At 36.9% G+C, this 22,220-nt stretch overlaps 1 protein-coding gene across 5 annotated transcripts; it reads left to right on the top strand.

The window, feature by feature from the left end:
- Positions 1-94: 94 nt before the first annotated feature.
- Positions 95-19,915, top strand: LOC127444314 (ADP-ribosylation factor-like protein 13B). Of its 5 annotated transcripts, none has more exons than XM_051703600.1 (11): positions 95-233; positions 5,031-5,101; positions 5,209-5,458; positions 12,320-12,425; positions 12,561-12,763; positions 14,843-14,939; positions 15,031-15,181; positions 16,831-16,950; positions 17,236-17,304; positions 18,401-18,465; positions 18,554-19,913. In XM_051703600.1, the coding sequence occupies exons 2-11, from the start codon at positions 5,047-5,049 to the stop codon at positions 18,593-18,595; spliced, it is 1,158 nt and encodes a 385-aa protein (XP_051559560.1). In that variant the 5' UTR covers positions 95-233; positions 5,031-5,046; the 3' UTR covers positions 18,596-19,913. The 5 variants fall into 5 exon arrangements, with proteins under 5 accessions (XP_051559560.1, XP_051559559.1, XP_051559563.1 ...); XM_051703599.1 differs by lacking the exon at positions 95-233 and adding an exon at positions 260-1,015 and having other exon boundaries at positions 18,554-19,914; XM_051703598.1 differs by lacking the exon at positions 95-233 and adding an exon at positions 1,033-1,882.
- Positions 19,916-22,220: the final 2,305 nt, after the last annotated feature.

Raw genomic sequence — 22,220 nt, 5'->3', positions numbered from 1 at the left:
TTGGATTGGGTGGCAGGGTTTATATATCAAAAGCCTTTTTTTGTCCTGATTAATAAATAAACATATTTGAAGGGGAGTGGAGTGCATTTGTTTACTGTAAGACATCCTGATTACTTATTTTACATTGCAATTGAGTCATGTACACGCTCAGAGAAAACATGCTAATATTGTTTTTTTTTTTTTGTTTTTTTTTCCCCCACAGATAGAACTGTGCCATAGAGATGGACCCACTGGTATGTTAAAAGAATTTAGCTATACTTTTGTTTACAACTCTTTCCACTGGAGGCGCTATTATTCCATTTTAGCCGTTTTACAGTGTTGCCAGGTGACTGACCAGATTTTGCACTGAATTTTTTTCTTTCTCCTCGCTTTCAGTAGCGCTGTTCAATCGTGACGTCAATTTGTAGGTGAAACTATAAGTCTAATTTCCTATTTGTTTCTCCGGGATTTTCCTATTTTACTCAAGTTCAAAAACCCCATTATAAAAACCCATAGGGAAATCCAGAGGGATCCCATTGCGAATTGTTTTCCGGGATGTTCAGCCGTGACGTCAATTTGCAGGCGAACCTGGAAGTCTAATCCGCCCTGGTTCCCTCTGGATTTTCCAATGAGGTTTTTAAACGTAAGCGTAAAATAAGGTCTGTGGTGAACTTAATGATAAATTACACACTTTCAGATCTCAAACGTGAATTCTGAAGTCACTATGTGTTTTTTAAACTAAGAATGCAATTCAGTACAGCTTCAAAATTCATGTAAGCCTATGACTGTGTAATTTATATTGAACAAAACATCCACGTATCATCAAGTAATGTTTATCACAGACCTTATTTTACTCATAAATTCCCCTCATAAAAACCCATAGGAAAATCCCGAGGGAACCCATGATTAATTCTCTTCCGGGTTTTTGGACTACAACCTAAACAGCTCTAAACACTATCGCGATTTGTTGTGCATTAACAATTAAGGGTTAAAGTGTATCAACCAGGCTTTCAGACTACACACATATGCTAACAAGGTAAAAAGCAAAGACCTTGTTTAAATAAAAGACTGTTGGTTTATATCTTGCGTCGTGAGTACAAACACCTGGCAACCACAACCTTAAGCAATCGCGGCTGCAGCCATAGCAGCCAGATTCAGCTTGGTAAACAAAGCGGATTGTTAGAAAGCTAACAGTTAGAAAAACACCACGTCTGCAAAAACGGCATAAAATGGAAAGTAATACCCTTGAAAGGTTTTATAATTTTACCGCATAGTTAATATCCTATCAAATTCTCGCTTTGATGATATGATATGCAATTTAATAGTTTTCATGTGTCGTATGCAGTAGCTAACTGGTTAGCCAGTCAAGTTTGATTGAGGCTGCATTGATTGGCAAAGGGAGCGAGGTTAAAATTAGTTCAAATGACAAGCTGTTATTTTGTTTGAGTGTTGTTGACAATTGCTTGATTAATCTGTATTTAAACTCTGACTTCATTTTGATGGGTGTCTGTTTGCATTAGTCTTTTAGTAGCTTGTATTTGGCTAACCAGTTAACCATTTAACATGTAACTGAACCTATGAAATTTCACTTTACGAAGTAACAGTACGAATATTCAATGATTTATCTTAAATGACAATCTTTAGATTTGCTCTCATTTCCCACTAGTTGTACCAAACAAAATGCCTGCACTCAAATCTTTACAAGGTGTTCAGGCAAGCAGATAAAAGCTTGCTAGCAGATAACGGTTTGATAAGAAAATACAACGAAAGACTGCCGGTCAACGCACCAATAAGCCAAAGCGGCTGTCATGAAATAATAATTCTCGATTCAAGCGTTGGGTGAGATGTTCAGCCTGATGGCGAACTGCTGTAACTGGTTGAAAAGGTGGAGAGAGCCTGCGAGGTGAGTGTCTGTAACTTTAATCGCTTGTGTCAGAGAGAAAGTTGAGATATTTACTGTATACCTGCACACATCTGTCAAAGAACCCCCCTACTCTATATTATTTATCTGTGACATGTATAATGCTCTGGACAGAGCAATCCTGCAGCAAACTCCAAATAAATCGACTGTTTTTTATTTATACAGTCAGTTAGGTTACGTGTTGTAGAGAGGTAGAGGGAAGCGATTATAAACAGATTATAAACAATGTCATATTGTAAGAAAACAGCCAGTGCATTTTCCAGGAAGTATATCCATCGTTTCCTCGTGAGGTTGCATTAGAGCTGGTGTCATTTTCCATTTCAGCATTGAATTCCTCATGTCTGGTATACTCTGTTGATAAGTAGTCTACTCTTAACATACACATAGGAGACAATGGGATACAATGTGCCATCCCTTTAAATTTAGGAAACTTTGCAAATTTTTTGTCATGTGACAGTATTCTTAGAAAGGGCATGTGCATATTTACAGCTGCCTATGGCAAGCCCTTTTGACTTTTAATCATTCACAGGATATACATTTTTGATATGCCAATTACATTACAATTTTAGTTAGAATGCTAATTCTTGATATCAGGAATGTCATTTCTTCTAGTGAAAACGACAATTCTTGAAATCAGTAATTACATTTGCACTAGTAAAAATGTTAATTATTGATATAAAAAAATGACGTCCTCACTTGTAGAAATGCACATTCTTGATATCAAAAATGGAATTTCCACTAGTAAAAACTGTAATTATTGATATCTGTAATTGCATTTTCACTAGTAGGATTTCACAATGATCTGTCATTCACTCCCATTCAAAACGCAATTACAGATATCTGCAATTCATTTCTTACTAGTTGAAATTCCAGTGTCACATATCTATGGAAGGCCAAATTATCTTTTAATGTTCTAAGCGTTACTCGTCATAATAGCATTTTTACTAGTAAAAATTTCAATTAGAGAGCTCTACAATTTTATTTTTACTAGTAAGAGTTCCAATTAGAAAAATAATATGAAAAGCACAGTTTGTTCAGGTCAAATGGAGCAACCCTAAGAAAACATCTTGATAATGGTGACTCAAAAAATATTTTACTTGATGGTTACACCATTTGTTTAATATTTTTAAATGTAGGCAGTGATGCGGAATAATCTTTTACTATATTATTATAAATTGTTCTTAAAAAAAAAAAAAAAAAAAAAAGCAGTGAATCAATTTTATTTTAAAATATTAGCTAATATCTGAAAACCTGTTGTCAACCAAATCAAAGTCAGGTGGTGTAACCTACATGCAGGTAACCATTTTGTTGTTCTATGACAAAAATAAAATAAAAAAACATAAGTTAGAGAGGACCCTCTTAGACTCTCATGACAGCACTATCAAGAGAGTCTAAGAGGGTCCTCTCTGATTTGTTTTTTATTTTATTTTAAAATAAAATTCAATAATCAATAAAATAATAAATCAATAAAATTGATTCACTGCTTATTTTTTTTAAAGAAATAATATATAATAATATAGTAAAAGATTATTCTGCACGACTGCAAATGTTTTTTTTAAAGAAGTTTTCAAGAATCTGTATTTATTTTACTGTCTCCAGATGGTTACACCACATTTTTTTACTTTATGCCCCAGAAAAATATCAAAATGACTTAGAAATTGAAAGCATGTTTATCATAGCAGAGGTGTGTTCAAGTAATTGTTTTGTTTAAATTACATGTTTAATGTATTTTTGAATAATTTAATAGATCCATAAAAATAAAATAAAAACAATAATAATTAGCGTCACATCATTTACCCATATTAGTTTTTTTATTTCCATTGATGGGAGACACCCTAAATTATAATTTAAGGTAGCCTATTAGTTTTACTTCGTTTTACTCTCTCGTTGTTATTACCAAGGTAACAATTTAAACTGCTTATCACACTCTCCCATACTGCAGTGTTAAAGAGACATCGGGCACCTGTAATGAAACCTACCTGCACCTTCCACTGTATATGTTTACAAATGACTCCTAGTCTGGCAAAGCCTTACACCCAAGTGATAAATATCTTGAGTACTCGCATCACCTGCTGTGCCTGTAACAGGAGGCTTGATAAGCCAAAATCTGGGTCAGTCGTCTGTATGCAATGGAGATGTTTGGCCCCAAAAGTGCCAGTGATGTTTAGGAGACTAGCTCTCCACTGACAGCACTTAGGCCCACAGGTGACGGCAAATTGTCTAACATATTGGCTTCATTTGATTGGCTGAACAAAGTGTGTCCTCTAGCACCCATCTCTGATCTTGTTGGGCTAAGTAGAAATCCTCAGCTAATCCCTCAGCTACAGAGCTGATCAAGGGCCAGAAGAGAGATGTGTGAACAAAAACAACTGAAGACCAGGAAAAGCTAACTGGCATCTAGCCTTATTCCTGGTCTCTATGAAGGCCTCCTGGCTGCAGAGAACTGTCACCTGGATAGTGCGCCTGATGTCCCTGCGGCGCAAGTGCCGCAGTTAAGTATCTTTTTGGGTGTGTTTATGTGTTTGGTAGCCGTAAGGATTTAAGATTATTTTCCTTTGTGAAATGGTGGTCTCTTCAATGTTTGTTTATGCTGTCTAGCCCATGTGTTTGTCTGACATTTCTTTAGAATTATATTAAGGTTGCTGGGTTGAACAGGGTGTTGAAAAGGTTGTGCTATTCCGCTGATGCCTTGCTATGCCTCTTAAGCCCTATATTGTTTTTGGAAGTCTGGAAGTTTAAACAGCTGTCTCCACAGCCCCTGATCGCTTTTCATAGAATGTATATTTTGGATGTCATTAGTGTAGGAAAAGGCAGCATTATTTACTTTGTGTGTGGTATGCTGAATCATCCATTTTATCACAGTGTGTTTTACCAGTATAAAGAGAAGATGCATTAACGTACAGGCTTAGCTTGTCTTGGCTCACTGCTGTGGGTGGGTTCGTAACTTAATGTGAAGTTTACATATTCGGCAAGAGGTAATAAGTGCATTAACTTGTCTTAATAAACTAATGAACTTTTCATTCTGTGCATTTACTAAAAACCCTTATTTCTCTTTAGAGGGACCGTCTTGACATATGGCAAGTTTGTGGGTGACAGAAAATGAAATGAAGCTCTATCTGTTGTCTTACAGGAAAGTGACTCTTGTAATGGTGGGATTGGACAATGCAGGAAAAACAGCCACTGTCAGAGGTATTCAGGGAGGTAAATCTTCACTTTAATATTTTCTTGAGGATTTTTTTATGTTATTTAGTATTTATTTATTTTATAAGCATTGAAGCGTTCTCACAATGTGTACATTTCTGTCATAGAAAGTCCTTCAGATGTAGCACCTACTGTGGGCTTCTCAAAGGTGGACTTAAAGCAGGGGAAGTTTCAGGTCACAATCTTTGATCTGGGTGGTGGAAAGCGTATTCGTGGCATCTGGAATAACTACTACTCAGAATCGTATGGAGTGGTGTTTGTTGTGGACTCAAGCGATGTCCAGAGGATCCAGGAGACGAGAGACACAATGGCTGAGGTCCTCCGCCATCCTCGTATTGCTGGCAAACCTGTATTAGTGTGAGTTTTTTTAAAGATTGACTTGTTCTTATTGTTGAACTTGACTTAATGGCCGATCTGCACAGTTCTTCAAACATGGAAGATGAGATGGACTTTTAAAAATGCACACAGTTTAAAGACAAATGAACAGAGAACTGCTCGATTTACTGCGCAAGGTTACTTGTCTCTTGTTCAACTGGGATGGCAGTGAATTTTTAAATCTCATTTTTATCATTAATACATCAGAACAGTAGATGCAGTAGACAATGATAAAATTAATACACAACTAGGGCTGCACAATAATAGTTAAAACAACTAGATGATAATTAAACTATTATTAATCAAAATTGTTCTGTCCTTTTAGAACTTCAACAGATTTACACTTCAGCAGATATATTGCTCATTTATTTTAGCCCAAATCAAAAGAATATGGTATCACTGTTTTTAAAAATAAGAAAATGTAAAATAAATAAACAAGTAAAACACTTTTTGATAGGGTCTCAGCTCACTTTTCATTATTTTTGGAATCCAATCATCTTGAAGATTATGTTATTGTAATTTATACCACGGGTCTGTTGAATGCTTGATTCTAAGGTGTGCAATTATTTTCCAGTAAATGCACGGCTATGAAGTAGTTCAAGGTCTTGACCGCATTACGGTTCCATATCACTTCGCCAAATTATTTCCGTTATTTCATAGAGTTGTACAGGCTACCACAGCAAAATAACCAATTAAAACAAAAACACTGGTTCATTAAATTGGATCAGAATGACAAACAATGGCTATAATATCCTAAATTTATTTCAGTTTATTTCACACACACTACACACACACACACACACACACACACACACACTAAACACACGTACATATGCACACACATATAGAGACTCAAGTCACAACCAACAAACAGAGCCTAGATGTCAATGCACCCCCACGATTTGATCAATACAACAGTTTCTATATAATCCGAAATGGCTATTTATATCTGTGGAAAGCATCTTTGTGCTTCCCTTCCTCCTGTGTCTCTCTCTCTCTCTCTCTCTCTCTCACACACACACACACACACACACACACACACAAACTCGTGAGAAACAAACAGAGCCTTCATGTCAGCACACCGCTGTGACTCAGTGGGTTTTAAACAGTTGTTTAGCAACGGAAAAGCTATATACAAGGATGGAGATATGACAACGTTGCTGCTGAGAAGTATACATAAACTTACATCTTGGCAATCTGAAGCGATGTAACTGCTGAGCCGCTGCAAACACAGGTAATCCAACACGCAGTCTCTCTCAGTTTCTCAGTTTCTCTCTCTCTCGCTCGCTCACACACAAAGCACTACATTGTTACTCCATTAAGTGCTTTAAAACACTGCTGCGCTTCGTGACTGCATTACCACTTCAGGAGTGCATTATTTTTCAATACTTCAACGGTTCGTCGATAATTATTCCTTACATAATACTTTGTTGTTATTATTATTATTATTATTATTATTATGTACAATGCTAATATATTTCTGTAATAATTTTTTATGTTCACGCAGCATTGCTATGCCACCTCAAGCTCTTATTTTGGTGGAGATCTGAAGGAAGACAACAGCTTTGTGCTCCTCATTCCAAACATGCTGAAATGCACTCATCTCCTCTTTGGTCCACAAAACCCCGGTGTCATGGAGTTACTTTAGATTTGTTTGGTAACTTGTATTTTGGCCAGACATATTTGTAATTAAAGTAAATCTGAAGCGAACTGAACTCTGAGCACATCTGCTCAAAGAAATGCTCTGAGACCATGTGTAATATGCTACAGACAGCGGCGCATATACGAGCCATATGACACTGCTCTATATTTCAGAGCTTGCTTGAAAGTAATACAGATTGGTCATAGCGAACTTCTGAAGAGAGTGTGATCGGTGAGGTGAAAATGAAATTCTAAAGAGTTTTTGATTTGGTCTGTTATCTATAGAGACAGCCAATAATGAGAATATCTAACAATTTGCAACTTTACCTGGCTGCTATTTTTTTGCCTAATAGCTCACTAATACCACACACGGTTATGCTTAATTAATCGGGAGAGGCAGAAACCGTGATCACTGTTAAAATATGATTATTTGTGCAGCCCTATACACAACAAATATATAGCACTGCCATATACAAAAAACAAATTAAGAACAGAAAAATTTATGTACATACTGATGAGATATGCAGATTTGTGTGTGGAAAGGTGGGGTTAAGTATCCATGGGTAAAGAATGGTTAGTGTCACACATCCAATTATGATCTGATTCTGAATACACTCTGGAAATAATGGTGTCACGGTCCTGTCACCTTGTCAGATTGTGTCTCTGTCAAAGCGTGAGACAGAGACCCAATCTGACAAGGTGACAGGACCGTGACAAATGGAAGAGGCATTTGAATGGGTGGCTGGGTTCCACTTATACTGGTATCCTACATGTTGGGTAGCAAAACACTATTGATAGATTTAACTTACCATACCCTGCCCACTGCAGGTCTTTACAGTATTGTGTGGTGCAGCTCCACTGCCATGAAGTTATACTACCTGACAGAACGCTTTCAATTGTACAGCTGTTAAAAGATCTAAGCACCTGGGGGCCCATCCTCAATTTCCCCAGGTGGCTGAGATAGTAAAGGTATTGAGGAGCCTCTGTCAGATTAAGCGGTTCATGTCAAGTTATCGATCGGCACGTTGTTCTTACTGGTATTTAGTAAAAAAGAATTACCCCAACATTACAGTGTCAGATTCTTCTCCTCAGCACTCTTTGTGATCAGGCCCATCACAACTGTGTTGGAGCTGTTTAACAGCTTTGTATTTATTAGAAGAATAGAAGAGGGCTCAAAACATAACCCTGGGGAATGCCTGTATTGTGAAGGTGACCCTGTTTTTGCCAAGTAGCAGATGTTCCTGGATCTACATCCTTGTAAATCCTGGAACATTATTTCTATCAACCAGTCAGATTTTAGTGTTAGGTTTAGGGTAATGTTAGGTTTAGGCTTAGGGCTAGGGTTAGGGCCTTGTACACCATTCTTATCAACCTATCATTTCCCTCTAATTTTAGGGCTAGGTTATGGATAGGGTCAGGACTGTTTCTTTGACAGCAGAGCTAAAGGAGTTTTTTGGCTGGCCCGGCTTGCTTTGCCAACATTTCTATTGGTCCCACCACAAAACAATGCATTTTATGTGCCAGAATGTTTTTTTTATACTTCGAAGTCAATGTTACATTTTCTTTATATAAAAAAAGTAAAAACTATGTTTGTACTGTAATTTGCAACAATAGCTGGAATTATACAGCAACAACAAAACTATACATTTATAGACTTTTGCTAGAAAGCGATGGCATAAGATGCAAAACATTACTGATTGGTTGGTCTGAATTTTTCAACCCATTTGTACTGATGCTTCCAAGACATGTTAGCTGCTATATGCTTTTGTGATAAGTTCAAATCAGAAGAATTTGCAACAGCAACATTCAGAACATCACAGAAAACCATGTGTTTCATTTTGCAAGGCATTAAAACATGCATGTACAAAATCAACAACTGTAAGATTATAAGTGGTAAAGCAGCACTGGCCCAATCGGGCAAGTGACAGTTTCATCAACTGGCCCGAAACCAACCTGGTCTCATAGTAAATAAACATTACTATAAATACATTTTTGATAAATTAGTTTTACCTGCCTCGTTCTACATATCGCTGCAATTTTCTATGAAATATACACTAGAGGTGCAACAAGAACGAGTTTTATTCTCTTTCACACAAATCACAAGTGATATGGCAGATTAACACTTTATACAAGTTTTAACTGGATATGCAAGCTTATTCAAGCATGACTGATAAGAGTTTCGGACTTTGAACGTGGAAGACCCAGGTTCGACACCAGTACAGCACGTGAGTTGACACGTGAGTTGAAAGTATCATAGAAGCGCCACCTGGCCTGTATTAAATAATCGTCTGATCAAAGTTATTTGATCTAACAATGGTTATTGTGCACTTTAAAATTCCAATCACATTTTACTGTCCAAATAATGGAATGAACTGTGTGTTTGTGTGTCTCATTCAGTTGAACTCCGACTGTCTCACTGAGCCGCACTGCAGACTGCACTGAGTGCAGCTTCTGAAGAGCGTGTGGAGATTAACCGCTTCTGAACCAGACTTGAAGTGCTGTGATGCAAGCATTGTCTGCGGAGGTTCACACCAAACTCCAGCGAAAATATAAACACAGATTTTAGTGAATGCAAAGCACCCCGGTTTCATTTTCATTTAACGATCGTGTTATGGCGAATGCTATTTGTCATTGTGGGTTCATACACACAGTGTTAATGTCACGCAGGAGTTTGTGTCATGCCGACTTACTCTATTTCTATGGCGATTATAGAACACAGAATCTCGGTCTTCATGTGAAATAGGGCTCATAGGTTTAATTGAAGAGCCTTAACGTTTGAAAGCGAATAATTTTGGCCAAATATTTTACTATTGCATACTTTAATATAATAGCTATTCAAGTTGGCTGGTTTCCAACAACTACAGTGTAGGGGCCGGCAACATATGGCACACGTGCCAGCATTGGCACGCGGAGGGGTAATCGCTGGCACGCCAGCAACGGAAAGAGGAGTAGATTATATTTTATTCATATGATGTTCCGCACCTGCATTCCAATCTACATCTTGATGTAATCCTTCCTCATGATCACGCATCGTGTTTTCATGAGCTGAATGGGAGGCTAAACAAAAAGATAAAATGTGACGAGATTGCAGTAAACCCAACAGACTCGTGCAGCGTGTGCAAGCCATTTGCGCTTTCATTGAAGTGTAGGCTATCACAATAACATGATAGGTTTTTGCTCGGGCATTACAAATGGTTACCCCCATGGGGACTCGATTTACCAGGCGGACTCAATTTATCATGACTGCGTGAGTAAACGCGCCCGCTTTGCTTCGGTCAGGCTGCGCAGATGACAACCTACATTACATGTTTCATTTGTTTCTTTTTGCTTTCAGAACAATACGTGATGGAATTAGGAAAACTTTCACAAGATGCTCTGTGAAAATTCACACGCAGCATCATGATTATATCATAATCATTGGGCTTTGCACAACTTTTTCACTCAAACTGTTATGCTGATAATGTCATTTCTAATGAAAAATAAACTACTAAATTAGAAAAATGCAAAATAGAAACATTTTCACAAGTGGACTCAAACTTTGTAAAATCACATACAAGCGCATGTGTTTGTTTTGGTGGGTCGTCAGCACAGCCATTGACCAGGAAAATAAAAAATGGCACTCCATGTCAAAAAGGTTGCTGACCCCTGGTGTACAGTATATGCAATATGGATCAACCCCTAAAGTTGACCAAAAAGACAGATATTTTAATTATTTTGAAATGTAATGATATTTTATATACATTTTTAATGTCATTCATAATTTTTTAAAGCGTTAAAGAAAATTATGCAAAATTTAAATATGAATAAATGACTTAAGGTTTATGAATCACATACTGTATACACCTATGACAAAAGTATAACAATTTGGTATGACAATTAATTGTCATAATCGTGAAAGCCCTAAAACAGACAATTAATCATCGTAACAGTGAAAGCCCTAAAACAGACAATTAATCATCGTAACAGTGAAAGCCCTAAAACAGACAATTAATCGTCGTAACAGTGAGAGCCCTAAAACAGACAATTATTCGTCATAACCGTGAAAGCCCTAAAACAGACAATTAATCATCGTAACAGTGAAAGCCCTAAAACAGACAATTAATCATCGTAACAGTGAAAGCCCTAAAACAGACAATTAATCGTCGTAACAGTGAGAGCCCTAAAACAGACAATTATTCGTCATAACCGTGAAAGCCCTAAAACAGAATATTATTCGTCATAACCGTGAAAGCCCTAAAACGGAATATTAATCGTCATAATCACAATTATTTATTTGACAATTCATCGTCAGCTAAATTTCATAATCGTGACAGCACTGAGTGCTACAAAATGATGTGGGTTCTTCAGCTATTGCGTTTTTCATCTAACATTTATGACACTATCAGTTAGGTGTATGTGTCGGGTTTTGGGTAAGGATGCATGTTTTGTTCACCTCACATTTGCTTCAGTGATACTTTCGGTTAGGGTTAGGGACATTGGGTTTGTTCATTTCAAAACAGAAAAAAAAAAACCACATTCACACTCACATTTGCTTTTTATGACACTATTAGGTTATGGAGGTAGGTTTTATTCATTTAAAAGTTGACAGAGCATTAACCTTAACCTAATCTTTTTGGGAAAACATTAAACTTGCTTTTAGCCCCCCTCAGTGGACATTTCACCTTAAAACTGCTGCGAAATGTAATGAATCACTTAATTTCATTTAGCAACAGTGTTGCCACTGTCATGTAATTTTCATGAGATCAGGCTGCCTGAAACTCACTCAAACAGGTCCCAGGCCAGCAAACCATCCTTATCGTTGAGCCCTGGACAGGAATGTTGTTCCAGTGACCGTGTTGAGAATGGGGATTGGATATGTTCGTTGCCCATCTTCACCACCACCTGCAAGTCTCAGCTTGCTAATGAGCCCAGAGGATTTAATAAATGTTATGTTGAAATCAGTCACAAGCATTCTTGCATGATTGCCCCGCCTCTAGTTCAAGTGCAATAGGGCGGTGTGTCATCATCTATATTTCTGTTAATTAACTGGAGGAGTGAGGAGCAGATGTCCTTGACTAAATATAGTGTGTCAAGAGTGCTTTATAACACAAGGCTAATTATTCAGTCCACCTCAAGTGCAGATCTTGGGTCATTTGTTTGTGACAGCTTACCCAAGGGCCTGCAATTATGACCAACCTCTCGTTTCTTCTGATTGGTTTGCAGACTGGCTAATAAACAGGATCAAGATGGTGCATTGGCTGAGGCAGACATCATCGAAAGCCTGTCATTGGAGAAACTTGTCAATGAGAATAAATGCCTCTGTCAGATTGTGAGTTAAATTACTATCAGCCCAGCTTCAGTTTTGATCTGGAGTTATTAAATAAAAAGGAAATTACAAAACATCAGAAAGTGTTGGAAAGAAGTAATATAAAACTAAGCTAAACATTGTATTCTCTGCCCTAAGGAGCCCTGCTCTGCAGTGCTGGGTTATGGAAAGAAGGTGGACAAATCCATCAAGAATGGCCTTAACTGGCTCCTGACCAATATTGCAAAGGACTACGAGGCAATTTCGGAGCGTGTGCAGAGAGATACAGCAGAACAAAAAGCCCAGGAAGAGCAGGACAAGAAGGAAAGAGCAGAGAGAGTTCGGCGGATCAGAGAGGAGAGGTCAGTGCGTAGACAGGACATACTCTCTATGTCACTTGGATTATAGTTTTTGGCAGTATCCTCTTTCAGATATGGCAAGAGCATTTGTGGCCTGCTTCATCATTTTGAGTCATTTTGACCAGAAACACATTTTGAGATTTATGCACTGAAGTAAAAAAATTCTCAGCAAACATTTAAATGATTATATTGCAGCAACATAATACTAGAAACATAATTATATCACTAGAAAGCTGAGACTTTCCATTTTAATTTAGTGCACAACTAACGTGTTTCTTGGTCATAGTGACTCAAAATAATGGAACAGGCCAAATATGAACTTGTCAGTCACATAGTCACTGGGAATAGTTTGAGAAGATGTTTAATTCAAAAATGATTTCATATTAATATGGGAAGTTTTTATTTGCTCTAATATTAAAATGAATATTCTGGGTTCAATACAAGTTAAGCTCAATCGACAGCATTTCTGGCATAATGTTGATTATTGCAACAAATAATTTCGACTCGTCCCTTTTTGTTTTTGAAAAAAGTAAACATTGCGGTTACAGTAAGGCACTTACAATGGAAATGAATGGGACCAGCCTAAAAACCTTAAAATACACACTGTTTCAAAAGTACAGCCAAAAGATGTAAACACCATATGTGTTGTGTGATAAAATCACTTACAAACAGGGCTGGATTGGTAATCTGGCATACTGGGCATTTTCCCGGTGGGCCGATGCACTTTGGGGCTGATCAGGGGTGGACTGGCCAATTGGGAGAACCAGGCGGCCCGGTGGGCTGGCTGCGATAAGCTCAATTGAGCTGCCGCGTTATGCCGAAGGGGGCAGCGATATGCAGAAAAGGCCAGTTTCTATGTAAAATCCCAGGGCAATTTCTCTTCCCAGTCCACTCCTGCTTACCAGCCTTATCTTTGTAAAGTTATATACAATATTACAACTTCGTTGTCAACCCTGTAATCCTTGTTTGCAAAATGATTACACTAAAATAATGTAGTGTTGAAACTGTGTGTATTTGAACATTAATGGACAGGCTCCATTAATGTGCCTTACTGTAACGGCAATAAAAGAAAAAATAGGGGCGTGTCGAAAATATTTTGTTTTGATATTCAATATTATGCCACAAATGCTGTAGCTTGAGCGTAACTTGTACTGAACATGGAACATTCCTTTTTTTTTCTTTTTTTTCTTTTTTCTTTTTTTTAATATGTTATAGAATTAGGTCTGAATCCTTTTCTTAGTGGGTTGGTTCACCCAAAAATGAAAATTCTCTCATCATTCACTAACCATGATGCCATCCCAGATGTGTATGACTTTCTTTCTTCTGCAGAACATAAATATATTTAGATAAATATATCAGCTCTGTAGGTCCATACAATGCAAGTGAATGGGATCCAAAACTTTCAAGCTCCAAAAAGCACATATAAGCAGCATAAAAGTAATCCATATGGCTATTGGTTTAATCCATGTCTTCTGAAGTGTTCCAATTGATATAGGGTGAGAACAGACCAGAATGTAACTATTTTTTTACTGTTCATCTTGCCATTGCAGTCTCTAGGCATGATCATGATTTCCAGCTCGATTATACTTCCTTGTGCTTGACTCATGTGCAGCGCACTAGATGGTGCTAGGAAGTGTAATCGAGCTTGAAATCATGATCGTCAAGGAGATTGCTGTCAAAACGTATAGTGAAAAATGAGTTACATTTTGGTCTGTTCTCACCCAAAACCAATTGGATCGCTTCAGAAGACATGTATTAAACCACTGGAGTCTAATGGAGTACATTTATGCTGTGATTATCTGCTTTTTGGAGCTTCAAAGTGTTGGACTCCATTCATTTGCATTGTATGGACCTATACAGAGCTGAGATATTCTTCTGAAAATCTTTGTTTGCGTTCTGCGGAATAAAGAAAGTCATACATATCTGGGATGGCATGAGGGTGAGTAAATGTTTTCATTTTTGGGTGAACTATCCCTTTAAATGAAAGGAATAGAAATGGAAATTCAGTGTGAATATTATTGTTAAATTATGTAATATTCAAAATGCAAAAAATGGTTTGATCAAGATATTTTACATGTACAGAGACAAGCAGGAGCAAGATGGGAGGACAGTCAAAGAGGAGCTAGATGATGTCAGCATGGTTAACCCATTCCAGCCATTAAACAATTTTGTTACTGAGGTTGGTTATCAAAAAGTCAAAACATTAACTTTATGCATTGTGGATATTATGATGTAAGGTGCAAATCCTCAGTATATAAGGAAATATTCAGAATCAAGACAGGCTGAGAAAGGAGAAAGAGATGCAGAGACAGAGCGAAGAAGGCCAGCAGGGCAGTTTACAAGAACAGACAGCCCTCCAAGATGAGGAAGAAGAGGATGATGAAGAGAGTGAGAGACAGACCCCAGAGAGCACAGAATCAGGTAGGTCCTCTCTCACTCCTCAAAAAGAGCTTATTAAACTGCAATGCTAATAGTGAACTCTGTGTTTGAGAGTAATGAGATGTTAAAGGTTTCATTTAGAATACAAGCTTGTATCCCATTAAAGGGATAGTTCACCCAAAACTAAAAATTCTGTCACCATGCCCTCACCCTCATGTTGTTCCAAATCTTATGACTTTCTTTTTTTCAGTAGAACACAAAAGGAGATGTTGTTCAGGATGTTAGCTTCAGTCACCTTTTACTTTCATTGCATTTTTCCCCCATACAGTAAAAGTGAATGGTGTCTCCTTTTGTGCTTCATGGAAGAAACAAAGTCATACATGTTTGAAATACATGAGGTTGAGTAAATTATTACATTAAGCATATGAAGCATGAGAAGGATGTAGTGCCTTTTCAGTGGATAAAGTCCTTTAACCCTTATATTGTGTTCTGGTCAAAACGTAACTTTTTTTTTTTTTTTTTTTTTCTTTAAACTGAAGTTTATTTCATTCAGTTGGAATAAACTTCCATGACTTTGTTCACACAGGGCATCTAAACACACACATTTTTAGATCATTTTACTAAAATTGTCTTGGTTTTATTTCACTTTGGTACCCCTGTGGTGTTCCCGGTCTATAGTGATCCGCCATTGGAAATGAATGGATTAGACTAAAAAAAACAGAAATATTAAGTATTCAGGAGCATCCAAATCCTTTAGATGAGCACATATGTGGATGTGTGTATTCAAACACAAAGTCCACGGTCATGTGTGCGCGCACACACACACGCACACACACAGACCCACAACATGTTGAGCACCCTTTTGCGCATTATCTTTTCATGTTCACCCTTTAAGGAATATTTGAAGATCCACTTATCATATGTGTTTGGGCTTGTTTGAATCAGGATAATCTGCTGTTAGTTACAGTATGTGATTGTCTATGTTATATGTATGTTTCAGGAATTAATAAGGAAAAACTTGATAAAAAGACACTCCTGTTTATTATATTTATGTGTGTCATTGGGGATTTCATACACTTATACTCACTGCAGTTTGGCCTCTGAGTAAAACACATTTGCTCATTGCATTTTACTAATTGAGCCCTTTCCAACGTATGTAACACATGGCTATCTCATCTTTTTTTTATGGTTTTACCAAATCTAAATATAATTGTTGTGATAAAATGTGCAAATTATGAGAACAAAACAGTTCTTATTTGCCAGCAAATTAAAAAGCTTTATTTAATAATTGGTAGGATCAGCTATATGCATTGTAAAGTCCAGATTCAAAGTTTTAAAATGACGCCTATTTTGTTTAGATCAAGCAAGTGGTTATTAATTTATTACATAATTATAATTATTTTTAATTTATGCAGGGAATGCCCCCCACTGCCTGGGTATAAGCTTAGTTCAATTAGTCCTTCTATCAATAAAAAAAATATATATATTTTAAATATGTTCAAAAAAGAAGTTATTATTATTAAAAAAGAAGTTGACAAAAAGAGCAAATGCAATATCTTGGGATAATATATGCAATATGAAAGATTTATTATCAATCTTAGTGGGCCGGTCATTTTTGACCGGCAACACAAAAGGTGTTAGCACAAACGAAGACAACACATGGGTTAAATGTTTCTGTCACCTTTAATCAGGAGCTGTGGAGCAGGCCAAGAAGAAAACAAGTAAATTACGACTCAAACGCAAGCACAGAGTCGACCCTCTAAGGGTAGATGAAGCAACACCCAAAAATCCCCCTCCTCCTTCCTTGCCAGGTATGAATACCTTTTTTACCGCTTGTTTCTAAGACTTGAAAAATTCATCCATTTATAAATCCATTTATATGTGAATTGGTTTTTGAATTACAGCAGGCTTCAGGAAAGTCAGAGAGAGAGACTCCATTACACACTTGTTCTTTATCTTCATTTGCTGACATTTTCAAAATTAAATGTTGTGTGCAAATTGTTTCAAGTTTTAACCAACGTTTTGTCATTGCTCTCCTGTGTGTTGCTTCAAGTTAATGACTCAGAATAGCTAATCCTTTCACTTTTTTCTTTTAGTTGGATGGGCTACTCCTAAAGTTTCTAGGCTCCCCAAACTTGAACCTCTTGGTGATACAAGACCTTCTGGTAATTGTCGGTTTAATGTCATTGCGTGTAGTCCCTGCCCGGCATGTCGACCATATCATTAACATTCTTTTGTCCCATTTTGTTTTCTAACCATGCAACAGTCTCCCATCATTCTGTCTTTAAAGCTTTGTTTTCTCTTCATACACACAGCAAGCTTCCCCCCATCACATCCTCCCAGTTCAGTCATCTGTCATCAGCCAACAAATATACCACAACCGTACACCTTGATATTGTGCCTAACAAGTGCTTCTAACATAATCATTTTAACACCTCTATTCATGTGCTGTGATTATTTGTTTTCCTGGTACTCACAGGTTGGATATTTTGAATGCTGCTTGTATTGTTCTGTGTCACTTTTACCTATAAATTTAAAGGGATAATTCACCCAAAAAATGAAAATTCTCTCATAATTTACTCACTTTCATGGCATCCCTGATGTGTGTGAATTTTTTTTCTTCAGCAGAACACAAAGGTTTTTGGAAGGATACCTCAGCTCAGGTCTATACAATGCAAGTGAATGGTGACAAGACCTTTTAAGTTCCAAAAATCACATAAAGGCAGCATATAAGTAATCCATACGACTCCACTGGTTTAATATGTCTTCTGAAGCGATGCAATCACTTAGGGTGAGAAACAGATCAATATTCCACTTTTAGAATGTGAAAGTGGAAATGTATTGCATTGTAATATTGATCTGTTTCTCACCCACACCTATCATATCGCTTCTAAAGACATAAATTTAACCAATGGAGTCATATGGATTACTTTTATGCTGCTTTTATGTGATTTTTTTGGAGCTTGAAAGGTCTAGTCATGATTCACTTGCATTGTATGGACCTGAGCTGAGTTATCCTAAAAATCTTTGTGTTCTGCTGAAGAAAGAAAGCCATACACATCTGGGATGCAATGAGCATGAGTAAGTGATGAGATCATTTTCATTTTTGGTTGAACTATCCCTTTAATCATGTAGTTTAACCATTTAGTCAATGGAAGTTATTTAATCCTTGTTTATTGTTGCAGCTATGAAAAATTGGACATTGCTGACCTATATCTCTCTCTCTCTTTTTTTTTTTTTTAATGACTCTTTCATTTGCAGATTTCTATGGCAAACCTCTCCCACCTGTATCAATTAGACAGAGGCCGAACAGCGATACTCATGATGTAATTTCCTAATACCCTTCCCCCTCACTGGCTTACAATTCTTAAGGGTCCCAACCAATCAAAGTCTTGTTTTGTTCTTATCTTCAAGCACGGGCACTGTAACAATCTACGTGGATGTAATTGCCCATAAGTGAGGGACTGATACCCAATCAGCATACCCAGATGGATCACATGACTTGAGCAACCAATGACTGATGGTCAGCAGAAGCTGTGTTTCCTGGCCAGTTTGGAAAATGAGATGGACAAATGCAAACTCTATGGAGCAGTTATTGATTGGTGGGGGGTGCGTGGTCCATGGACATTCATTGTATAGAATGTTCAAAGAATTTTCTCAAATGGAGAATGGTTCACTATTTCAGTTTAGACTTTTTCTCTGGCAGTCTGTAGTGCCTTTTTTCTTTGTTTTATCAAAAAGAAATGTTGCAAATCAGTATTAACACATTTGAAACACTTTTTTCATTACAAACCTATTTTTTATGAGCAATTAAAAATATGTAAATACATAGTTTAAATTTGTGTACTTGAAATTGTAAAAACATGTCTTTCATGTTTTTATGGTTCACATGCATATCTTTGCCCAAGCTTTAACACTTGTGCAATTGATTGTGATACAGTTTGCCTTGAAAATGTTTTTTTTTCCTGCAGCATCTATACAGTAGGTCTATACACTACGCTGTATGACATTCATACTTGCCAGCAACAGATATCTTCACACTGCAGTCTGAGTGTACGTTTGCATATGGGCCTTGATATGTAATGTTTTGAAGATCTTTATTGAGCAGCACAATTTGAACCAGCATTTTAATCTCACAAATGGTACATTATTCTTTATTAGTGAAGAAAAAAAAGTTGTATTTAGAAAGATGAGTGGGTAATTTCATATCTTGTAGATTTGCAGATATGAAGAGATTCCACTGTTTGTGTAACAATGCACAACCTCTATATTTTAATGGATAATGTCACATACTGTAAACACTGCTTTCATATTTATTTGATGTTTCAAACTTGTGCTATTTTTATACTTCACATTTGTTTAAATGTATGATCAGTTTACATGTTTCTTTTTGTATTTAACACCCACACTCTTATTTGGCAACACTAATATTCAGTTGATGACTTCTAAAGTTCATCCAGTTTGCTTTGCTTTCAGTACATGTGTCTTTTGTATCCAGTTTTCATTTAACATGAATGTCATATTAAAACATATATTTTTACTCGGTTATGTAGTAATTACTCTTTAATTACTATCTAATTTCAGTGTTCTATGTATGTTTTTATTTATTTATTTTCCTTCCACAACCAACCATCCAGGCCCCTCGCTTATGCATTTAACAGTTTCATTCATTAGATAATGTGATTAAATGGTTCAGCGACAAGACAAGTTTAGTTGGTCTTACTATACAGTTGTGCACATATCACTTACAATTACACAGCGTTCCCAAGGTCAACTGGAAACATCAGGGAATTGTAAAATGTTTATTTCCAGGCATGGAAAAGTCATGGGAATGAATAAAATCTATAAAAATCATGCCCTGAAAAAATTTGGAGTGAGGTTTACTTAAAAACAAATGAACAATAAAAAAAAATAATAAAAAAAAAAACCTAGGAAACTTTCCAGGCAGAAAATGCTAGTACATTTAACAGACTGTATTATTCAAACCCGGTGGATGCTGGGATCACAAGCTTCGAAAAGTTACGTAAAATTAACTAATTTTATTTACCTGTAAATTGACTAAAATTAGCAAATATGTATGACAATTTTTTCTCCTTTTAGGATTCATACATGATGCTTTGTAAAGATAACAATCAATCAGAAATAACATTTACTTGCAAGCTAGAGCATACATTTTTACAAGTAGCCTACAAATGTAGAATTTACTTAATATTTTCAAGTTCATATTTTATTCAATGTAGAAAATACTAAATATTTTCTGCTATATTTACTTCACAAAATCTTTTTTTTTTTTCCAGTGTGGAAATGTATTTAGTGATTATAAAACATTTTTAAGTTATGCTTAGCTCTTTTTGAGTGCATGAGCAACTGGGAAAAGAATGGAAACCCTTACTATTACACCATTGTCAGGTATGTTGCTTGTTAAGAATAGGTTTAGCTCAGCAAGCTGCTCTAATTATAATTTAAAATTTGATGTAATTTGTGCAGCAAAGAATATATATAAAAACATATTTGTTTCAGTCACATCAGAAGAAAGTCAATATCCAGTTTAAGATTGTATTTGCTGCTTCTCTGTGTAGTTCTACCGTGTATCTGATAAAGCAGCTGATATTTTACAAAAAATCTAAGATTTCTAGAGTTGAGCAGTTTTTGAACAAAAACCTTTCTATCATTCCAATATTCTGCTGCAGAAAAATAAAATCAAGCCACCACTGCAGTCACAATAGTGATTGGCAGAGGTTTTGGACCATAGAGCAGCCAAACTGTCTTCAAGAATAAGAGAATATGTTCCTGCAGTTGTGAAGGCAGTCAATCCAGTTATGGCACTTTTCCACTGCACGTTATGGTTCAGTTACTTTTCTGAGCTTGCTTTTCCACTGCAGTTTAGTGCCGTCTCGACGTGGGTGGGATTACAGGCTGATCGTCATAGTTGCGTCGCCTCTACTGCCGTGACATCATCTTAAACGCGAAACAAACATTACTGACCATAAACAATAATACCACTGTTAGCTACTAGCTCATTGTGCTGCGTAAAGCAGTTGTTGCATAGTGATTTTACACAAGAGTAACAGTTACATTGGCCTGGTTGTTTTAGAAGCAAGCTTTCCAGTAGCTGGTCAACTAAATAAAGTGAATCTTTATTTAAATTGGAAGTTTCAAAACTGGGAACAGTCAATGTCAGTCAGTCAGTCAGTCAGTGAGAGAGAGAGAGAGAGAGATGTAGCCTACTACAGGTGCAAAAATACATTCCCATTAGCCAACAGTAGGTGTTGGTAATGCACTGTTAAGTTGCGATCCGCCATAAAATAGAAGAAGAGGAAACAAACGGAACTAATTCGATGATCCTTGTTGAGACTGAGCGTGTCGACTTGAGTTGCGGAGGGAGTCAAAGAATAATAATTATAATTTTATTATAACACATATACAGTGAAATTCTTTTTTTCACATATCCCAGCTAAGCTGGGGTCAGAGTGCAGGTTCAGCCATGATATGGCACCCCTGGAGCAGATAGGGTCAAGGGCCTTGCTCTTTGGCCCAACAGTGGCATCTTGGCAGTGCTGGGGCTTGAACCCCCAACCTTCTGATCAGTAACCCAGAGCCTTAACTGCTGAGCCACCACATGTGTGGAAGACACGCGTGTGGAGAAAGATGGCGAAAGAAAGACGCCGCGGTGGGTCTGGTGACGACTGTGATGTGAATGAAGAAAATGAAGTAATGTACAGTGTTGCCAACTAGTTTCAATGGAAAGTAGCTAAAGCCTGCTCGGAAAGTCGCTAAATGTCGCTAGATGACGTCATACGCTAATTAGCATATTTGTGACATCATCGCGTCTCATTTGCAGTTTGCATAGTGTCCGCCCTTTACATGTGTTTGCTTCTCTGTGCTTACCCTGCATACTGTAATACCCTATTAATTCCCTATATCTATCAATCACTCAGAGAGAAAGTTAGAAGCGACAAAATCTTTCGTATCTTTTCTCTCATACAGCGCTCAGCCATAACAAACCACTATGTGCATATTTACAAAAATTCATTGTTTTATTGTCTAAGTAAGTGTCTGAATTCAGAGAGTTCAGAAACAG

This window comes from Myxocyprinus asiaticus, chromosome 7 (assembly GCF_019703515.2).
Source record: "Myxocyprinus asiaticus isolate MX2 ecotype Aquarium Trade chromosome 7, UBuf_Myxa_2, whole genome shotgun sequence".
In the NCBI taxonomy this organism is placed as follows: Eukaryota; Metazoa; Chordata; class Actinopteri; order Cypriniformes; family Catostomidae; genus Myxocyprinus; species Myxocyprinus asiaticus.
Note: the sequence above shows the minus strand (reverse complement) of the source record. Positions and strands in the feature narration are given on the sequence as shown.

Bases quoted from the DNA above. Each gene is read 5' to 3' on its own strand.
- LOC127444314 (XM_051703598.1), top strand. From the start codon at position 1,824: ATGTTCAGCCTGATGGCGAACTGCTGTAACTGGTTGAAAAGGTGGAGA. The intron at 1,883-5,030 runs GTGAGTGTCTGT...GTTGTCTTACAG, and splicing joins AGGTGGAGAGAGCCTGCGAG to GAAAGTGACTCTTGTAATGG. The intron at 17,305-18,400 runs GTAATTGTCGGT...TTTCATTTGCAG, and splicing joins TGGTGATACAAGACCTTCTG to ATTTCTATGGCAAACCTCTC.